The sequence below is a fragment of the Gossypium hirsutum genome, chromosome D13, assembly GCF_007990345.1.
Source record: "Gossypium hirsutum isolate 1008001.06 chromosome D13, Gossypium_hirsutum_v2.1, whole genome shotgun sequence".
Classification (NCBI taxonomy): domain Eukaryota; kingdom Viridiplantae; phylum Streptophyta; class Magnoliopsida; order Malvales; family Malvaceae; genus Gossypium; species Gossypium hirsutum.
In genome coordinates, this window is record NC_053449.1 from 47,240,943 (window position 1) to 47,263,984 (window position 23,042).

Consider the following 23,042-nt stretch of genomic DNA (forward strand, 5'->3'; position numbering starts at 1 on the left):
AATAACTAAAACATTAGATTTGGATAAAGATCTGACTATTAACTTTTATTTTATTATTTTTGAAAAATATGATTACACCCCAAATGACACGTCCCAAACTGCAACTCAGATTCACTTCCAACATAAGCGCATGAATATCTCTAACTACATAAAACGCATCAAATTTTATCAAAGTAAAATATCCTAAACAAGATTATAATTATAATAATAATATCATGAATGACAAGATCTACTATTTTGGCATCAGCCCCTTTTTTCAAGATGCTTATTTTAATACGCAAAACAAAAATACAATAAAACCCAAAATTACATCGGGGAAACCCATTTTGCAATTCAACAGAAAATAGAACCCAGAAATCCCCATCAGAACAACCCATTTTACGATTGAATAGAAAGATGGGAGTCTCACTGGAACTGCTACTGATTCGTTTATTTGCCACCCATATTCAACTTTACATCCAAATTTCTAGGTTATAATAGAAAAAGAATTTCAAATGGACCCAGAATTTTTCTTTTTTTTTTTAAATTGTAACACCATCTGAAATTAACCAATAAACAAAAGAACACTGAGAACAAGAAGAAGAATGTTCAACGGCTGAATATTGACGCACACAAGAAAAATAATTTTAACCAATCAACCATAACATCACAGAGACTCACTCTTTGGCCGCCCATTTATATTTGAATCTGCCACCATTGCCTAGAATGAAGTAGGCCATATGAAAGCTTTCATCCATTTGCTGATTTCAGGTATCATCGACTTGCGAGTGGAAAACAAAGCTTGGGAATGTCGTCGTGATATCTCTGCTCAACAAAACAAACAACATTTGCAAGTTGAGCACACATCATAATCGATATGTCCTTTCCGGTGATATTTCAACAGCAATTAGTGTTCCATATTAGAATATATTGGCTACTTACTTAAGGTATTGCAGGGTCATATTTTTCAGAAGGGAGGGATGTCGCAAAACAAGGCTTCGCCACTCTTCCTTGTCAATCCTCCCATCATGTTTTGTATCAGCTTCCTCAAAAGTCTGTCGAAAAGCTCCAAAACTTAACATGTAGAAGCTAAACCCCATAAAATTTTAGAAGCAATACGACTTCAATTAAATCAAATTGAATGATCACCTTGTCAATTATACTTTCTATAACATCATCTGAAAGGTTCATGCCAGATTCAGCAAGCGTAGCCACTACCATTTGCTTAACCTGTGTACGGAATATGAATAAAGAAAAGAAAAATAGAAAAAAGCACAAACAATCAAATAGAAACTCAACACTTACCTCCTGCCTCTCAATGAAACCTTGCTGCTTGAGATCATATAGTTGGAAAGAGACTGCAAACGAAAAATTAAAAAAATAATAAAAAAGAATTGGGAGAAGAGAAAGTACTTAGCTACTAGAAGCTGAACAAAAATGACTTAAACATGAAAGATAAAACATTCAGTACATGCTTTTATATTATGTACATATAACCACCAAGTTAACGTGATTATATCTGCAGGCTAATAAAAAAATAGATGCAAGCAACTTAAATAGTGGGCACATACAGTCAATCTTATTGTCAATAGGAGCGTTTGGATGGAAGACAGAAAGAGCACGAGCGAACTCTTCGAAACCTAGAATTCCATTATGCTTTGTATCAAACAAGTCAAACACCTACAGTGAAATCAGAAATACATTGATAGCAGCTCAGGCAAGAAGCTAATGATTTGAGCTAAAATACTACAACGAGTTGGCAAGATGAAATTGACAAGTATTCTTTTATCAAGGATGAAAACAATATAATTTAACATTAAATAAAATTACCCGATCTGCAAACAGGCTCTCCTTTTTGTTTGTCTTGAATAACGCCAATTGAAACTCCTCCTGCCAATAGTATGTAAACAAAAGTCAAATACTAAAAGGATAAGATGGGTGGAAGAATCCAATTCAATCGGAGCAACAATCATGTTCAAAAACTCGACAAACATAAAATGTATTAATTCACAACAAAATGTAAAAATAAAAAAGACCTTGTTAATCAGCCCATCATCTATCACTGCACTGCTTATCTTCTTGAAGAGTTCATAGAGTGCTTCTATTTCACTTACACTAACTGCATCAAGGTAAGCAAAACAACAAATTCCCATAGAACGACTCAATAACAAAAATAACATAGGCAAAGTCCAAACAAGAAGTTAAATTATGCAAATGCGTTGCCACTATCCTTCTACCAATACAGTAAATGCTTAACAGTATTACTTAAAAAAGAGAAGGAAAGGAAATTGATGACATACAAACTGTCTCTCTTGCAAGAAGTTCAGGATCCTCGAGACCTCTGGATTGCTTGCACAAATCAATATCACAACAGTGCAATACAGAAGCAAATAAATGCTTCAATCCGTCTAAGCACTGCAACATGATATTCTCCGCGCATCAAAACACTCCATACCTAATGCCAACAGGAAAAGAGATATAAAACCCCATTCGTTTCATTCTTTCTTTACACGTAATCAAAATCACACAAGGGGAATGACAGAACAAACCTGTTAACCATTTCCTGATTCTGCAGACTGAAGCTGAAATGTCGGAGCCTGAATTGTGAGGAGTCGTATACTTGGTGACCTCAACTCCAAAACAATATCTGTTTCACAAATGAAAACAAGATCTTAACCAATGCTTGTTTACGTTTTTGTCAATCTTAAATGCATTCCATATGTATATGTTTTTGAGAATAAGTACTTAATGTTCGCTTTTCAAACGTTGGATATACTCGAAATACAATCAGGCAAATGCATATAGCGTATTCATGAATCAATCAATTCAAGGCAGACGGAGAAGGAAAAATAAAAAAGAGTAATCCTAGAATCAGATAATATCCCATTACATCCAGGTTGATCGCAAAATCACCAAGCTTTAATTTTCTTGAGAAATTGCAGTAGTTGGATATATATAGAACAGAAAATTTCAAAAAGAAAAGTTAAAAAAATCAAATATCCATAAAATAGAACATAAGAAAAGGCCCAACTCAAACCTAAAAACTATACCTTTATAACAAATAGAACCTGATCAGGATCCAATTTCCAAACTAATCAAACCTGATCAAGATCTATCGGACCATAAAAAAAAATTAAATAAAACTACTTACCTTAAGCTCACAGAGATTTCAAAAACCGTTCCTTCTCAATTTTCTCGGAAAACAGAGAAGAATAATGAATTTATGGAAGCAAAAACATGTTATTGCCTATTTTGGGGGAGATTGAATGGGTGTATTATGGAAAATCTGTAAAACCAGCGGTGAGTTTTAAAAAAAAAATGGTGATAAAGATGGAGAGAGCTGGAGATTTCAATAATTTATATGAAGACATGAAAAAGTTATATAGTTCATAATCTTTTTAATTGATTAATTGAAATATAAAAAATGGTAAATATAAATTAAATTAAATAGTAATTAGATAATTACCAAATTTTGACAGTACGTGGCATCTGATGCTGATACTTTGATAGGGAGGTTGCTTTAGGTTTGACAAGGAGCTTCACAAAGGCAATGGAGTTCCATACGGCGCCGTATTTTGTTTTTGATGATGTTTAATCGATAAATTAGAATATTTGATAAATTAAAATTTTAAATCCTCAAAAATTAAATATTGAATTTATATTAAAAATTCTTTTGGTAAATTAATAAATATAACAATTGAATATTGTTTGATAAAAATAAATATTTATTTTTTTAAAATTATTTATTTTTAATTTCAATTTTATTAATATAATATGTTATATTAGTTTATATAGTTTAGATAAAAGATAAGTATGATAATTTAAATATCTCATTTTTTAAAATATTTTTTAATTTTTTAATAAAATAAAATCAACTTAATATTTTTTAGATAAGTTAGTTTGCTTTAGTTTTAAGAATATTATTTTCATTTCATTTTTCTTAATTTAATAAATTTAATGAATATTTAAAATTAACAAAATAGAAAATTCGAAAATATAGGGCTATACGGACTCAAACCGTAGACCTTCTCGGTAAAACAGATCGAACTGATTATTATCAAAATGATTCGGCCTATTTCAAAGACCCAACATGCATTTTTTTTTTGCATTGGGATCTTTCATTAACTGATAGAAATATCAGTTAGTCTATCGTATATATATATTTTTCTAACAGAAAAAAAAGAAGACGGTTCCGTGTGCTCTGATTCATTACTGATACAAGAGCACTTCCAAAGTGTTTCAAAGAGAGGAAGGGTTATCTTGAGTAAGTCTGTTTCTGACCTAGATCAACTTAAGTTAAATGGAGCTACCTATTTACCTACTTATCTTATTTAACACTATTTTGTTGAAAAATTTATATTAAGTGAAAAATTAAAATGATTATCAAACACATTTAAAATATTAAATTTTGAAAATTTTCAATGATTTACAAAACACACTCTTAGCCTTATAATTTTTAATTTAAACCCAGTTTGATAGATTCTTGAAAAATTAATATTTTCAGTAGTTTTATTTTTTAAAATATATTTGATAATCCTTAATAAAAATTATTTGATAATTTCTTTTTCATGAAAAATGAGAAGAAGACATGGATGTACTTATACGTAATAGATTTAGTATTTTTATTTTTTAAAATTTGAAATTATATTATGCTTGATACAAATTAAGAAGATGAAAATTTAATATTTAAAATAAACTTAAATTAATTATTAATATGAATAAAAATACTAACGATTTCTATTAAAATATCTATTTATATGTAAGATTGAGTTAAAATTATAATCTACTCAAGTCAATGTAAAATTTGACCAAAAATTAAAGCATAATGTTTTCTTTATTGATTTTTTTAACAATCGATACATATGATTTAAATAAAATTTTGAAAATTAAAAATTACATACACAAAATCTGCACATTATCATGTTTAGCTTTCAACATAAAATGCAATTAATGTCCCCAAAAAAAATTCATTATCCTTCAAAACACCAATAAAAATGCTGATAGTAAGGAATGTGGTTAATTTAAAATTAATATTTTGATTTTGCTTGATGTAGTTACTATAATTGATTTTGATTTTAAAATTATTAAAATAACTCATCATTTAATCTAGTAAATTTAAGTAATATTTTTTTAACATTAATTTCATTACAGATCCTTGTTAAAAATTAGTGCATCTTACTGGATTTTTTAATTTACTTGTTTTCTTTATCAAATAAGTTGGTTCCTATTTTATAGGGATATGATCAGATTATGTTTTGTTAGTTGAGGTTTTAGTGGGCTATTAGTTGCAGGTTTTTTAGCTTTAACGTTACATGTAGTTAAGCTATTTATATGTCATTTTATATAATGTAATTTTGTGTTATTTTTTAGTAATAAAAAACGTTCTTCAATACTTTGAGCTTTTCTTGTTATTATTTCTTTCATTACCTCGGTCATTCCCTTTTGTTTTATGGTATCACAGAGCCAGGTTATTCTTTGGTTAATTGTGTGAAAGGGTGTTTTGCTAGTTGTTGCAATGGAGGTTTCAAATGGAGGAAATAATCAGATTGGTATGGAGAAGCTTGTAGGCACTAACTACAAGTATTGGAGGATGTGTATTGAGGCATTTCTTCAAGGCCAGAACTTGTGGGGATTGGTTGTTGACGCTGATGCAACAATCCCTCCCGATATTCCCGAGAATGCCGAGTCACGAAGGAGGTGGAAGGTCAAGTGCGGTAAAGCTCTCTTTGCTTTGAGAACTTCTATTAGCAAAGAGTTTATTGATCATGTTCGTGATGTTAACTCTCCAAAAGAAGTTTGGGAAACGCTCGAAAGGTTGTTTACCAAGAAGAATACCGCAAGGTTGCAATTGTTGGAGAACGAATTGGCCGGGTTAAAACAAGGAGGTATGTCAATTTTAGAATACTTTTTACGAGTTAAAAATATTTGTGCTAAAATTTCAGAGATAGATACGGATGAGAAAGTTAGTGAAGCTCGTTTGCGTCGTTATCTTATCCGCGGTTTGAAGAAGGAGTATGGGCCTTTTGTCACTTCTATTCAAGGGTGGTCAACACAGCCTTCGGTGGAGGAGTTAGAGAATTTGCTCTCTAATCATGAAGCTTTGGCAAAGCAGATGGCGAAAAGTTTCGAATCTGATGTCGTTCTCTTCTCAAAAGGGAAGCCAAGCAAGAAGAATGAGTTTGGAAATAAAGGCAGATCTGAAGACTCTAGTTCGGAAAAAGATGGTAACTCACAAAGCAAAAAGTCTTTCAAATGCTTCAGATGCGGAAAGACTGGACATATCAAGAGAAATTGTCGTTTGAAGATTTCCAAGGCCAATGTCGCGTCCACGGAAGAAACCGATGATCGACTCAATTGGGAGCATTGCTTTACTGTTGAAGCTATTCAACAAAAGTCATCAAAATATTTTGTCAATTATGCTGATAACAAGAAGGAGGAGTGGATCATTGATTCTGGTTGTTCTCACCATGTAACCGGAAATGATACTTTGTTCTCAGAGATGCATGAACACCGTGGAGATCGAGTTATTACCAACGATACGAGAACCGAAAGTGTCAAATTTACTGATGTGTATCATGTTCCAGGTTTGACGAAAAATTTAGTTTCAGTTTCTCAAATTACTGATTCTGGAAAATATGTCTTGTTTGGCCCTAAAGATGTGAAGGTGCTTGATAATGTGAAAGAAATTTCTGCTGATGTTGTGTTTTCTGGTGAAAAGAGAGGCTTGTTGTTCGTTATGTCGGCAGGTGAAGCTTATGTGAAGAAAATAAGCCAAACCAATAACGCCGCTATTTGGCATGCTCGATTGGGTCATGTGGGGTACCAAATGCTGCAACAAGTTTCTTCGAAAAGGTTGTTAGATGGGATGCCGATCTTGAAGAGTGTACGTGAAGATGTGATTTGTCAAGGCTGTCAATATGGTAAATCTCATCGTCTTCCTTTCAAAAGCTCATCAAATCAGAGATCTTCTTTGCTCGAATTGGTTCATACAAACTTGACGGGACCAACGAGAACACAGAGTTGTAATGGCCACTGTTATGTCATGGTTTTGGTGGATGATTACTCAAGGTTCGCTTGGGTGAAATTTTTGAAAGAGAAGAGTGAAGCATTATCCAAGTTTGTGGAGTTTAAAGCTGCTGTTGAAAAAGAGTTTGGAAAGAAGATTAAGTGTCTTCGAAGTGACAATGGCCGAGAATACATGTCCGATGATTTTTTTCAGTATTGTGATGACAACGGCATCTGTCGTCAAATGACTTGTCCAGATACTCCACAGCAGAACGGAGTTTTAGAAAGAAAGCTTGGTTATCTTGCTTCGATTTGCCTTTCATGGCTGCATGACAAGAATCTTCCTCGAAAGCTTTGGGCGGAAGTTGTTCTTTGTGCATGTCATGTGACAAATAGGCTGCTTCCTTGGCTAGGTACACAGAAATCTCTTTTTAAGATTTTATATGGTGAAAAGCCAAATGTGAATTATTTTCGAGTCTTCAATTCTATTTGTTATGTACATGTTCCGAAATCGAAAAGAACTAAACTTGATCTGAAAGCAAAGAAGTGTGTATTTGTTGGCTATGATTCTTATAGGAAGGGATGGAGGTGTATGGATCTGGATACGAAGAAATTTACTACTTCGTGAGATGTCTTGTTCGATGAAGTATCATCTTTCTACTCCACTCAAAGATTTGCTGCAGAAAATATTGTTCTTGAAGGTGATGGTGAAAACTTGGATGAGCTATTTCCAAGAGTTAATTTGCAACCATTCACTAATGATGAGTTGGAAAATGAATCTCCAACACCAACTCCAAGTCAGAATGTTCAACGACATGAGGGTGGTGAGCAACAGAGAGTGAGGAGGTCTACCAGAGAAACGAGACAACCTGAGTATCTCAGAGACTATGAGGTGCAACTTAACCATTGCAGTATCACTTCTTATTTCTTTGTTGGAGCGTCTGATGAAGAACCAGTAAGTTATGAAGAAGCCAAAGGTCATTCAAAATGGGAGGCAGCCATGGAAGAAGAAATTAAAGCTTTAGACAAAAATGAGACGTGGGAGTTGGTTCCTAAACTAGAAAATTGTAAGCCGATCACTTGTAAATGGGTTTTTTGCGTGAAGAAAAAATTGGATGGCACCATTGATAGATTTAAAGCTCGTCTGGTGGCCGTGGTTTTTCTCAAAATTATGGATTGGACTACGAGTAGACGTTCAGCCCAGTAGCAAAGATGGTGACGGTGAGATCGATTATTTTGCTTGATGCGTTTAAAGATTGGAGACTATGACAACTTGATGTAAAGAATGCGTTTCTTTACGGAGATTTAGATCGTGAAGTATTTATGGAGCAACCTATTGGCTTTGTCTCTAAGGAATTTCCCGATCGTGTTTGCCGTTTGAAGAAAGCGTTATATGGCCTTAAGCAAGCGCCACGAGCATGGTATGGTAAAGCTGCTCAATATTTCATTTTTTGTGGTTTTAGAGTTTCTGAATCAGATTCTAGTTTATTTATAAAATTGGAATTAGGTGCACATCTCTTGGTATTATTATATGTTGATGATATGATAATAACTGGAGATAATGAATCAGAAATTTGTAATTTGAGGAATGATTTTTCTGTTCGTTTCGAGATTAAAAATTTGGGGGAGACTGGATGTTTTCTTGGTCTAGAAGTGGAAAAATCAGATCAAGGTTACTTTGTTTCTCAAAAAGGCTATGCAAGGAATCTCTTGGAGCATTTCGGTATGGGGGAGTCGAAAGAAAAAGCTACTCTGATGGAGCCGAATTAGAAGTTGAAGAAAGATGATGGGAGGCCGTAGGAAGATGCAAGCAAGTTCCAACAACTTGTTGGAAGCTTAATCTATTTGACCATTACAAGGCCTGAAATTTCATACTTTGTAGCTTAATCTATTTGACCATTACAAGGCCTGAAATTTCATACTCTGTTAGTGTTGTTTCTCAATTTATGCAGAATCCAACAACTATTCATATGGATGCAGCAAAGAGGATTTTGCGTTATGTTAAAAGAACTATTGGTTATGGTCTTCTATACAAGAGATGTGATAGCTTTATGTTGAGTGGATTTACTGATGCCGATTGGGCTGGAGATACAAACGATTGTCACTCGACTTCGGGATATTGTTTCAGCATCGGTTCAGCAATGGTTTTTTGGTGTAGCAAAAAGTAAGGTGTTGTTGCTTTGTCGAGTACCGAAGCCGAGTATGTGGCAGCAACTATGGCTGCACAAGAGTGCATTTGGTTGAAGAGGTTGATTGGAGACATATGCAAAGTTGATTATGCTGTAAAAATCAAGTGTGATAATGAAAGTGCTATTAAGCTTGCATCGAACTCGATTTTTCATGCTCGAACGAAGCACATAGAGGTTCGACATCATTTTGTTCGAGGAAAGGTTCTAAGTGAAGAGATTGAGCTTGTAAACATTCGCACCAACGATCAAGTGGCTAATATTTTCACTAAGGCTTTGGTGAAGCCTAAGTTTCAGCAATTTAGAGATACTCTTGGAGTTCTTGATCGTAAGCATGCACTAAGGGGGAGTGTTAAAAATTAGTGTATCTTACTGGATTTTTTAATTTACTTATTTTCTTTATCAAATAAGTTGGTTCCTATTTTATAGGGATATGATCAGATTATGTTTTGTTAGTTGAGGTTTTAGTGGGCTATTAGTTGCAGGTTTTTTAGCTTTAACGTTACATGTAGTTAAGCTATTTATATGTCATTTTATCTAATGTAATTTTGTGTTTTTTTTAGTAATCAAAAACGTTCTTCAATACTTTGAGCTTTTCTTGTTATTATTTCTTTCATTACCTCAGTCATTCCATTTTGTTTTAATCCTTATCATATCTGCTCTTTTTGTTACAATACATTGAATTATCTATAGCCCTTTCTTAACCCTTAAATAGGAAGATAATATGCTTCAACACACTTGAACTCACGTCCTCTTACACTGACAATAATATTGATACCAATTGAATTAAAACTCAATCGACAATTTAAGTAATATTAATTCAAGTTATATATGATGGTATTTGCGTTAACTTATAGGGTCAACTAAAATTTGTTTAAAAAAATTCAATATGTATAATTATTGGGCTTGGAATAGTAATAGGAAATTTTCTTTCAACGAAATTACATATAAGTACATGGGTGATGATTTTAAATGAGTAAAACAATGTATTAGTTATTATATAATAAAATGTTTATAGAGGGACATTAGAATTTAATTATTAAACATATAAAAAATCTTCACTTTTTGAATCAGAATCGATAATTTCTCTTTTCTTTCAAGCTTCATCTTCGGACAATTTTTCGCAAAAAAAATTATGACTTAATATAAAATGTTGGAATTATATTATATTATAACATGTAATTAGAAGTATATTATAACATAATGAAATGAAAGGTAGATGTGCAAACTATGAAAAATATATATATAGAATACCTTAACTTTGTTATCAAGTAATAAGAAAGAATATCATGAAAAAGAAAAGAAATAAAAATAAAAAAGGTAAAAGTTAACACGAGCCATAGGGCATTAATTTTCTTTCTGATGAGTGTAGCGTTGACCATAGCAGACTATGTGGTTGGGGCCAATCTTGATGTCACTAAAAAAGTTAGATGATGATCGGATTTGCCGACTGACTCTGATGATCCCATTGTGGATGGTGGTGGAAGGAAGGTGTCAAATGGTGTTGGTAACACCTTTAACCCGTATCCGTCGTTGGAATAGGGTTTCAGAGCATTACTATAAAAATGTAACTTAAAAACATTCATTTCCAAACATTAAATTAATCATAGCATAATCCATTCATACACATGCATATCGTCCCTTATTCGAGCCCTCGAGGCTTTAGAAATATTTTAGAAATTATTCGGGACTAAATCGGAAACATTTAGAACTTTATGGGAAAAGATACAAAATTTGATACTGCATGGGTCATACGGCCGTGTGACTCGCATGGCTGAGACACACACCCATGTCTCAGGCCATGTAACATTCGAAATAGGGACACACGGCCGTGTCCCAGCTCGTGTAACATTCGAAATAGGGACACACGGTCGTCTCCCAGCCCGTGTAACTCTCTGAATTGGGTCACACGGCCAAGCCATACTATCGTGTGCCAAGCACACAACTCTCGAAATGGTCTCACAAGCCCGTGTGCTAGGCCGTATGCTAGGTCGTGTAACTGTTTGATTTGCAACCCTTTGAAACCTACAGGGGCCACGTGGCTGAGACATACGTCCGTGTCTTAGGCCATGTGGACAAGAATGGCTAAAATCAAGCCATTTCTTTCACCCTTCTCAATCATAAGCCTAAGTACTCTTACACACCTAATCAAGGCTTCTAAACATGTTCAAAACCTGCATAAAAGGGTCAATACAATAGGCTAATAATCCATACAACCAATATGCCACATAGACACCTCAAGCACATACATCAAACATACCTAAACATGTGCATATTTAAACATTCATCAACTAACTTATTTCCATACTAAAATATATCACAATTGACACATATCAACCATACCATATTAGATTCATGCCATATCAAAATAACTTTACCATTTGAACCATTTCTCACATACATCAAAACCATCTAAATGACATAAATCTAGCCATTTCCAAATGGTTCCAACAACCAACATATATACAAACCATATTTCAATCATGCACATCTATTCAAAACCTTTCCAAAGCATACCATAACTTGACCATGTTGAGGCCAATTCATCACCTACCATTTTGGGCATTCAAACACGACTCACATCAATAAGGTATCGAAAGTACCAAGATTACATCAACCAAAATAACATATACATGCCAAACTCATCAACTAATATAAACCACAAGTCCACTTATACATGCCATTATAACCTTGATCAAGACATCAAAAACTATCGATATAATCGCTAGATAGTGTGATAGATCTCCAACGAGCTTCCAAACTGGTCGAGCTTCTGATAATCTGTAAAGTAAAGGAAAAATACCTACATAAGTAATGAATGCTTAGTAAGCTCGTATAAACTTTAAACATAACATTTCGTTTTAATAATGAACTTTGTGGGGTAATTATAAATTTATACCAATTTCACAAGTTTATCAAACTTTATAACCATCAACTCATAAATGAGTAAGTTCATCAATATCATATATATTTTTCATTCCTAACATAATAGGATTTTACAAGACTTTGAACCCTTCCATTTACTTACTTTCCATTGCATTTATTTACTTTAGCTTAAATAACAACATCAATTCACTAATTAGTATATTTGTTCATGAACTAGGTATATTCATCCATATCATACGTAAATTTCTCACATATAAGTACATAATTCAACTCATCATTCCCTTTTCATCATATTACATTTCAACTATGAACTTACCATTTTATTACCTTTCTTCACCCATTTCGTATGCATAACACACAAGATATAAGCATAACGTCATCCATGGCCATAAGCTAGTGCATTTAAACATAATTATTTTGGAATCAACTACATGATAAACTATTTCATAAGAAATTACATACTTTGATCCTTACCACCCTTTCATGAACATAAGCATATTTCCATTTGGACACTTACCATTTCAATGTATAATTTTAAAATTAACATAATACAATCCACCAATAGCTTGGCATAAGCCTAAACATCATCAACAACACATGTTAGTGCATCAATTCATAATTCACTTGAATTAACATAAGATAAGTCATTAAACATGAATAATCTCACTTAAAATCATCAATTTCATGAACGTATACATACTTTCATTTAACATTTCCATTTCATTCCTTTTCATGACATGAGTCATTTGAATACTTACTATTCCTTCCATTTTCATGCCCGTTAAACCACTTAGAATAATATCGGATATGTGGGAAAGCTCACACAAAGTGTGCAAAACATATGACCGAAACCATTCATTTTCATCATTGCTCACTCGAGCCATAAATGGGTATGTTCACACAAGTTGACGGTCGGAATGTAGCTACACGATGCTGCTCACACAAGTTGATGAGTATCCGCAACAAATGTTGAAACTCAGCTATCGGTAGGACATTCAGGACCAGCACCCTAAACATGGTAACATCGGTCTACTCACACAAGCTGATGGTCAGAATGTAAGCTACACAATGTTGCTCACAGAAGCTAATAAGTATCCACAAAAAATGTCAAACCTCAGCCATCGGTAGAACATTTAGGACCAGCACCCAAAACATGAAAACCCTAATGACATGTTATTTGTATCCTATACATTCCTAAGGTTTAAACAGGACTCGATAGTTGTCGAACATCGTTGGATTTTCATCATTTCTTTACATGATAAATTTCATAATAACATTTATATGTTCATTCTTTTACATTATAAAAACACATTAAACATTCAATTTAATCAAAATTTAAGTGATTATAGTTCATACGAACTTATTTGGCTAAATTTGCAGAAATGTCAAAGTACAGGGGCTATTAAGTAATTTTCTATTCTCCTCGATTTTCTAGTCAATCTTGATCTAAATTAATAATCCCATTCAATTCATTAATTTAGATAGTAAAACAATTTATTTTATGCAATATAGTCATTTTTAAGTTTTTACAAAATTGCCCATAATATTTTACTTTTATTCAATTTAGTCCCTAAGGCTAAAACATGCAAATTAACCATTTTTATTGCAAACCCATGCCAAAAGAATGCTAATAGCATCCATTTCAGCCCATTTTTGCAATAATTTCACATCAAGCCCTTGAACTATTACTATTTCACCAATTTAGTCCATAATCGGCAAATTCATCAAAAATCACTTAACAAAATACTTTTAAATACCAACCAACACTTCAAATTTATCATTTAACATTTAAAATCATAAATATTCATCAATAAAAACATTCAAAATCTTTAACAATTTCAAAAATGAAGACACGAATTAGCTGGACCTAGTTGCAACAATCTCAAAAACATAAAAATTATTAGAAATGGGTGAAAAATGGCTTACCATGCATGAATTGAGGCATGGATAAAGCTTGAATATGCTTCCATGGAAGTTCAGTGATGAACTAAACAATTGAAGAAGAAAACATGATGTTTTCTTATTTTATTAACTTTATTATTCTTTATTTGATCTTTATCTTTATCTTTAATAATAATATTATAACATATAAAACACATACAAAATTAAAAGAAATAAAGTTTTAACCGTCCACCAACTTAAGAAGGGGTAATTTACCCGTTAAGGCCATCCAATTATAATCCTTTAATCAATTTAACATCTTTAAACTAATAGTGATTGACTTTTTCAACTTTTATAATTTAGTCCTTTTGCATAATTAACTATTGAAACGTTAAAATTTCTTAAGAAACTTTAAAAAAACCTTAATAACACTTCATAAATATTTATAAAAATATTTACGGCTCATTTTATAGAAACGAGGTCTCGATATCTCATTTTCGCCTACTGCCTTAAATGTGAAAAGATCTTGAAAAAAAATGAGAAGTAGTGTTAATAAGTTTAGATTCTTCATCTACCCATCTTCCATTAACGTTATTGAGGCCTCTAATTGTGTTTTTCTTCTTTCTCCCATTTACAGTCTTATGAAAAAAAGAAGTATCCCGATCTCCCAATTTAAGCCAATTAACTCTTGCCCTTTGTTCCCAAAACATTTCTTCTTTATCAACTTCTAAATTTAGCCCAATTTTTAAATCTGTGATTTGTGCTAAGACTTCATCGGTGGGATCAGCTCCTTCAATTCAGAGAATAACCTCTGTTTTCTTTCTTCTCTCCATGCCTTGTTCTTGCTAGCCCATCTACTTAAATTAGTCTCAAGCATAGATAATTTCTCAAGAACGTCTCTCATACAAGCCCTCCAACCCTCAATCACTTGTTCTTCAAAATTTTCATCTAATACCTTATCAAAATTGAATCTGAAATAAAATAGTCTAGCAAGATTTCGTCCTTCAACTTTTCTTGTTGTATTAAGAATAATTGGACAATGATCAGAAAAACTATGTGGCCTATGCTCGATCGATTATCTTGGAAAAAGGTCCCACCATCCGATTTTTGCCACGCCCCTGTCGAGTCTCTCTTTAATGGTATTACTCGGCAACCTTCCTCTCTCCCACGTAAACCATTATCCTTAAAAACCTAAATCGCTTAAATCACATTCTCGTAAAACCTCTTGAAAAGCGCTCATTTGTCTCTTCTCTTGTATACGTCCCCCTTTCTTTTCAAATGAAAACATTATCTCATTGAAATCTCCCATCATTACCTATGGCAAATCACATTCCTTTTCAAGATGTCTTATTAAATTCCCTGAATCTTTTCCTAATCCTTCCACAGGTGCTCCATAAAATCCAATAAATCTCTATATTTTCTCTTCCAATTCTTCCTTTATCTCCACATCAATATGTGAATTAGAAAAACTCCTTAAAGTTATGTTCACCTCCTCCTTCCAACCTAACGATAAGCCTCCTTTTGAATCATCTGCTCTTATATCAATTCCATTCCCAAAACCACAGATTTTCCTTATTCTCTCCATTTTTCTTGTGTTTACTTTTGTTTCAATAAAAAATAAAATTTGGGGCCTACTTTGTCTCAAACTATATCTGAGACGACGGACTGCTCGCAGTTTCCCCAACCCGCGAACATTCCAACTTAGGATTTTTATTACGACTGGCCAGTCTGCTTACTAGCAGCCGGTACTATTTCATTATCTTTGTTGGTACTCACTAATTCATATGAGTTGACTTCTTCTTGACCTTCACAATGTAATCTTTGTCTTTTTTTGCGTTCCCTTATCGCAAGCGGTCTATCTTCTTCTTCTTGCACAGCTTTTTTTCCTTTAATAGATACTCTTTCATTAATTAATGAATTAAAGAATTTTTCCCTAGATTGAACATTCCCCTTTCCAGTCATTTCATGATTTCCCAGCTTGCTACCCCTATTTCCCTTAGAGATTCATTTGATTGATTTCCCATGTGTTGTTCGCTTCTTTCCTCTACTTTGACCCCCTCTCTTGGTTCCTCTCGTAGCCATGGGCTCGTCATTTGTATCACTCTCTTTGATTGCGCCCTTAGCGAACTATCCCACCCGAAATCCACATCTTGTTCTTCTATTGTTAATCAACCCGGGTCGAAGCCTTTCACGTGCCCTAATCTTCCGCAAATGAAACAAAACATTGTAATTTTCTCATATTGAAATTGTGCGTAAATTGAATTATTCTTATAAAAAATAACTTTTTTCTTTCATTTTAAGGGAACAAGAACATCAAGTTTCACTCTAATACACATGAATGTTCTCCCCCCTCTGGTAATCAGATTCGTATCATATTCTAAAAATTGACCGATGAAGTTCCTGAATTGATTTGCCATTCCTTCAGTCAAGAACACTAATGGTAGGTTATGAACTTGCACCCAAAAGATAGCATGGCTAAATGGAATTCGTAATGGATCCTCCTCCCTCTCCATCTTATTAAAAATAATTAGGTGCCTATTGAAAAACCAAGGCATTCCTTCCACCACCCTTTTAAAATCAATCTGATTGTAAAACCTAAATAAAATCCTCTTTTCTCCAATGTCTGTAATTGTGATCCCCCTAATGAGTGCCACAAGTTTACCATCGTATTCCTCAAAGATGGGAAGTGCACCACGCTTTCAGTAAAAACTCGTCCCACCAAACACCAACTGTAATTTTCAATTACATCTTCGTCTTCTTCTGCAAAACGGGCTGCAACCTCTTCGTCGTCATCAATGTTGAGATCACCAATTGAGATTGTGGTGGACAATAGTCAAGATCAAAAGAAAGAAAAAAATTAAAAGAAAGTTGAAAGAAAGAAAGACAAGACTTGCAATTATAACAGACTAGGTTTTTAACGCCACCAAGATTTTTTTGTTTTTTGTTTTTTGAAATGCAATATATATTAGTTGTTATAAATATATTAAATTCATATAACATCAATTAAAGCTACTTTATATTATAAATAATGTTTAGGTGTCGACCAACTATTCATCCAGTGATCTACAACTCTAACTTTTCATATTTTTTAAACACTTTACTTTTTCTTAATTTTCTATGAAATTGAAGCATGAACTTTCAATTCTTTTTTATTCTCGATATAATATTTATTTCTTTTATAGTGTTTTAACATTTTATATTTAGTAATATAATTTATTACAAATATAATTATCACTCCAAATATAATTTTAACAATAATTAAATTTTTAGAAAAAGTATTTGAAAAGCATTGTATCTAATAATGACGAAAATTGTTTCGACTGAATCATTCGCAATGTTTTTATAATAGACAAGTGATTGGATTGAGTTGATGGATTAAAAAAATAAAAAAAAATATGGTTGAATCTGTTTTTATCTAATTTAATTAGTTTATATCAATTTACAGATCAATTAATTCAACTTTCTCCATATCAATGTATTGTCCAATTTATTTCGGTTGGTTCGATTCGATTCCATCAATTATTCTCAATGGAGTGATAGATGATAATATGTATCTTTAAATTTTTAGTTGACATTAATTTCAAATCCAATCATTATACAGATTTCTATTTTTTTTATAAAAAAATACTAAGAATTAATATTTATTTATTAAAAATTTAGTGTAATTGTGAAAAGATGTACGTTGATTTCAAGCCTTAATTAACATTAACAATTCTAGGATTCACAAGCAGCGTTGGTTCCTTTAATTTGGCGACATTACTTTCTAAGCTCTTCAAATTTATAATGTTATAATTAATAAAATAATATAATTTTATAATTTTATAATTTAATTTTGATCTGTTATAAGATGATTGGTTTCGCCCTTTGGTCTTGATTAATATTAATAAGTATAGGGCTCAAATTTTAGGCACCAGTTGGTGGGACACTAAGATTAATTCCAATAAGATTAAAAATAATAATGATGGTGAAATTAGTTATTATAGTAGTGAGACTAAAATCACCGATCAGGTATGTACTTGAATACAAATAAACATGATAATGAAATAAAAATGAAAATGGCCATTAATGATATTAATTTACAAAGGTAGTATTCCACTATTATATATATTAGTAATATCTAAAAGTTTAATAACTTTTGTCAATTGAGATTGGCATCGACATTGTTGCTAGTGTAGGAAGACATGGGTTCAAATGCACTGAAGTGCGCAGTATCCTTCTATTTAAGGGTTGGAGAGGGGCCATAGATAGTTCTAGATATTGTATCAACAAGAGCAAATATGATAAAAATCTATTGAGATTAATGTTGAAAAAATTTTATTTAAATATTTCAAATAATTAATTATATAATTTATAAATCTATTTGTTATTTCCAATTAAAAACTTAAACACCTTTTAAAAATAAAATAATCAAATGAAAAATTAAACATAATCAGTTTAAAACATATTAAAAAAAGACTGATGAGTCCCTGCATAAAATGTAAACAAATTATTTCAGGGTTAAAAAGTAAAAAGCCCTTCAACTGGATGTTGTTCTTACCCATTGGATCATAATGCTTCAATGAAAATGAGAAGTTTGTGGTGCGATAGAGCAATCTCACTGCAGTTATCCAAAGGATGTTTTTGTGTCAGTGAAAAAAATAAGGGTAAATTCTAAAAATAGTCACCCAAATATTAGTGTGTTTCTATTTTAGTCATCTAGGTTTAAAAACTTCTATTTTAATTACCAACGTTATCGAAATTTAATATTTTAATCACTCCTCCATTAAATTACTAACAGTGTCCTCTTTTTTTTACTGACATAATAACAAATTTACCTCTTCAATGATTGTAGACTCTATCAATTTAGCCCTAAGTCTAAAAAGTTCAACAAATTTAGCTCTCAACTTTACACATTCTGTCAATTTAATCTTGGTTCTTAAAAATTTTAATAAATAAAATTCGAGAAAAATGAGTGTTCATTTATTTATAATTTTGCATATATTTTTTATCGAAAAATGAACTTTTAATTTTTTTTAGTTTTTTATTTTGAATTTTAAAATTTAAGAAGTAAGACTAAATTGATAGAATAGTTAAAGTTGATGGCTAAATTTATTGAACTTTTTTAAGATTAGAACTAAATTGATAGAACCAATAAACATTGGAGAGTTAAATTTATTATTATTCCAAAAAAAAAAAGAGCAAAACAGAAATGAGTAATTGACCCACAAAAATAAAAGACAAAATGGGAAAGGCGTGAAAGGCAGCTCCTATTGCATCTAGAGGAAGCCTCCTAAGATTCTTTGTTATTACAAGATTGGGTATGTTGATAAATGTAATAATATTAGATTCATAAAACACGAATGTATATAAATATAATCATGAATATATCACAATATAAACCAGTATTAGAGAAAGGAAACTTGTAAATGAAAAAGCCAGCTGAAGCTGTTTCTAGTTTTAGGAAATTTCCAGTAGGCAAAAAGTCTTTTACTCGACTTTCCCCCCTTCAATCATCACTAACATTTTATTGCTTTCAAAATTATTACTTATCTCATCATAAACTATGTTTATATATTATTAGGTATAAATTGTATATGGGCTAGGTAATCTTTGAATTTTTTTCAACTCAAATTTCACCATTTTCTTTTATAATTTCTATTTATGTTTGGGTTGTGAAGGGAGTATTTTGAGAGGTAAATTAAGGTGGTGAAATGGGTTGAAAGGGTGAATCGCAATTGAGATTATATATAAAATTGTAAATATTTTTATAATTTTTTATTACTTTTTGAAATTCTTATTATTTTATAGTTTTTAATAGCTTTTTGTTTTTTTTTTCTCTTCTAAATATTATAATTAGGAGTATAAATAAGATATTTGTAATTGTAAACTATTTTTTAATTAAAAGGTCTTAAGATAGAGTTAGATTCATTTCTAAAATATGGGTAGACTTAGATTTATGTATCAAATTTTTACAAAATCTTCATATGTAAAACGGATTGAGTAAGTTTTTAAAAAATTTCAAAAGGAATCCAAGGGTATGAAGTTGAATTATACAAAAACAAAATGTCCCAAAATATGAAATAAGCGTCTAAGCAAATGATCATCTAAATTCTCACTTTCAATGCCTACTGCAAGGATTGTGTTAACTCACGCCACATGTGAAGGCAATGGAGCATGTACTGCAACCGGGAACACCGGTCAGAAGCTCAAACCTGAGCCTGCTAAAACCAAAACGTCGAGATTCAAGTCAAGGACTGCATCATCCTCACGTTTCTTTTATATATATATATATATCCATGAAATACATGTGTATGAATCTGATAGCAATTACACACACACAATGAAGCTTTATTTCATTTTGTAAAAAGAAAATTGAAATAAAAGGATAAAAAATATAATCTTTTTCCTTCCCATAGACGTGTTTAATGAAAATGAGGTAAAAAGTATGGTGTCTCAAAATATTTTCTATTTTTATTTTTAGATAATAGTTTTTATTTTCTATTTTTAAAAATTAAAAAAAAACATATTTGATAAATAAAAAAAATTGTTTTCTGCAATGATACGATTTTCGTGGATGTCGAAAAGATTGAGTTTGATAAGTAGAGATGTTCATAAAGTTAAAATGAGTACATAGTTTGAAACTTGAAATTAACTAATAATTAAATACATATTGTAAAGTGAGAGAATGAGAATTAATTGAAGCATGGATGTAGGTCCTTATAAAATAAATTAACATGTCCTTAACAGTAATTACTCCACATTAAGTAAAGTACTAGTGGCTAAGAGTGATCCAAGCCGTTGATTTCCATTAACGTGAAATAGGAAGCATGATAACCATTGATTGTGTTTCATCTTCGTTGTTGCAACTAACATCATAGAATTTGTAAGTTTTCTCTCTTTATTAGAATCTTGTTGATGAGTAGCAGTTATTAAGAGCCCAATAGTAAATTATGAAATTAATAAGATTTGATCTAATTTCCATGGTTAGAAACCTTGAGATTATGAATTTCATTGAAAATAGCATTCAGGAAATAATTTTTGGAAAATAATTTACTTTTCAAGTTAATATTTTTTAATGTTTAGATGAAGTTATGTAAAATATTTTCTATTCTTTAATAAATTTATTAAAAATATTTCATAAAAATTATTTTCGATGAAGCAAATATACATTTGAGATTTTCCAATCTTTTCATTGTTTAATTGAGTTTATTTTATATCTATAAATTTGTGTTTTACATTGTTTTTGTATATATTAAAAATATTTTGTTAAATTCAGGTTCATTACAATGTCATTTTTTAGTTATATGACTATCAAGTGAATATTTTTTATTTAAAAATGTGACATCAACAAAATTGAAAAAAAATTTAACAATGTCAACAATTGGACTTGATTTTCAAATTTGAAAAGTAGATGAACTAAATTCTTAAAAATAAAAGTACAGAGATTAAATTGCAAATTTGTGAAGAGTATATATACTTATGACATATTTTAACCTTTATACTACAAAACATTTATTATTAATATATTTATAATTTTAATAAATATTTATTTTTAAAATATTAATATTGAAAATTTTCAATAATATGTGAAGAATATTATTTAAATTTATTATTTTTAAAATTCATTATTAAAATAAAATTGAAAAATTAAATAATTTATTAAAATAATAAATTATATTAATTGTATTAATAATTTATTATATGACTAAATATAAATAATTAAATATGGATTTTAACTTTAAATAATTTAATTATTTTTAAAAATAAAAATAAAATTTATTATCAATATAATAACATTAAGCTTGATTTAAGTTAATTTTTATATAAAAATAAAATTACCTATAGAGGAACTCTTTTCTAGAAAATGACTTATACTTTTAAAAAAGATAAGTCATTTTATAGGAAAAATGGCTTATTTTATGTTGACCTGTAAGTCATTTTCCGTTGACCAAGCTATTTTTTTGTGAAACAAACACAGGAAAATGCATAAAACATTTTCAGTAAAACCTTTTACACGTAAACAAATAAACCCTTAAGCTTATGCATGAGTGTTTTAATTGGCAAATGGGAAAACCATGTTAGAAAAGTGGTATAAAGTATTGAATTAAGCTTGAATTAGACTTGAGGAAATATATGTCATTAAGGACCTAACTGTAAAAGGAAAAAATTTTACGAATTAATAATGACTAATGATTTTGTGAGGTCCCTTTACTATATTTATGAAGTCGATTTCAATTCGATCGGATAAATCAAATGATACGAGTATTTCAAATATTAGGGTTTATAGGGACTAAAATGAATAAAATGCATTTATATTTAATTATTGTTAATATGTGTATTTTATTGCGAAACTGATATTGTTTTGAAAGACGATGCCGAAACATCAAAGGCGAAGGGAAAAGAAAAGGTGAACGTCGAATAGCTATTGCGATTTGTGCTTTTATAATTCAATTTCAATAACTTATTATAAGTATAATAAATTGTTATATTCAAATATAAAGTGCTATTGAGGTAATCGTATCTTTTTCCAAATTATGAAATAATGAATTTGATGTTGTGATTTTTGAAAGCAACTTTGAATGTTTGAATTGTGATATATATACATATATAAATATAAGTGTATAAATATGCTTAAAATATATCAATTGAGATATTGATGTTATGTTGAATTGTGTTATAATGGTGATAATATTGATAATGCCCCATTAAATGATGGTAGACGTAGTTTGAGTATAATTGGCATGCCATAGGGTCACTGATATAGTGAATTACTAGCCACCATTGCCGAGCAATTCGAGATGGCAGAATATACAACGCATACAATTACTAAAATCATCATTGTCGGGCAATTCAGGATGGTAGAATAAAATAGCTTGGATAAATACTAAGCCACCGTAGTTGGGCAACCTGGGGTGGCCGAATAAAATAGTCCCAAATTTCTAGAGTCGTGGACTCATTAGTTGTACAAATCTGAGTATCCGTTCTAATGTCTGTCGTCGAGTAATAGGGGCCGAAATGAGTAAGTAATAAAAAAACATTGAGTATGTGATGACATGAAATTATGATTTATTGAGATAAGTATTGAATGACAAAGTTTGGGAATAATATGATTCTTGATTTGGTAAT

General features: G+C 31.1%; 1 protein-coding gene across 2 annotated transcripts; it reads right to left on the reverse strand.

The window, feature by feature from the left end:
- Nucleotides 1-405: 405 nt before the first annotated feature.
- LOC107920820 (calcineurin B-like protein 3) lies at nt 406-3,383 on the reverse strand. Of its 2 annotated transcripts, XM_016850686.2 has the most exons (10): nt 3,131-3,383; nt 2,529-2,626; nt 2,280-2,434; nt 2,016-2,098; nt 1,810-1,869; nt 1,551-1,659; nt 1,285-1,337; nt 1,129-1,209; nt 922-1,034; nt 406-804 (listed from the first exon to the last, which is right to left on the reverse strand). In XM_016850686.2, the coding sequence occupies exons 3-10, from the start codon at nt 2,401-2,403 to the stop codon at nt 747-749; spliced, it is 681 nt and encodes a 226-aa protein (XP_016706175.1). In that variant the 5' UTR covers nt 2,404-2,434; nt 2,529-2,626; nt 3,131-3,383; the 3' UTR covers nt 406-746. The 2 variants fall into 2 exon arrangements, with proteins under 2 accessions (XP_016706175.1, NP_001314109.1); NM_001327180.1 differs by lacking the exons at nt 2,529-2,626; nt 3,131-3,383 and having other exon boundaries at nt 747-804; nt 2,280-2,403.
- Nucleotides 3,384-23,042: the final 19,659 nt, after the last annotated feature.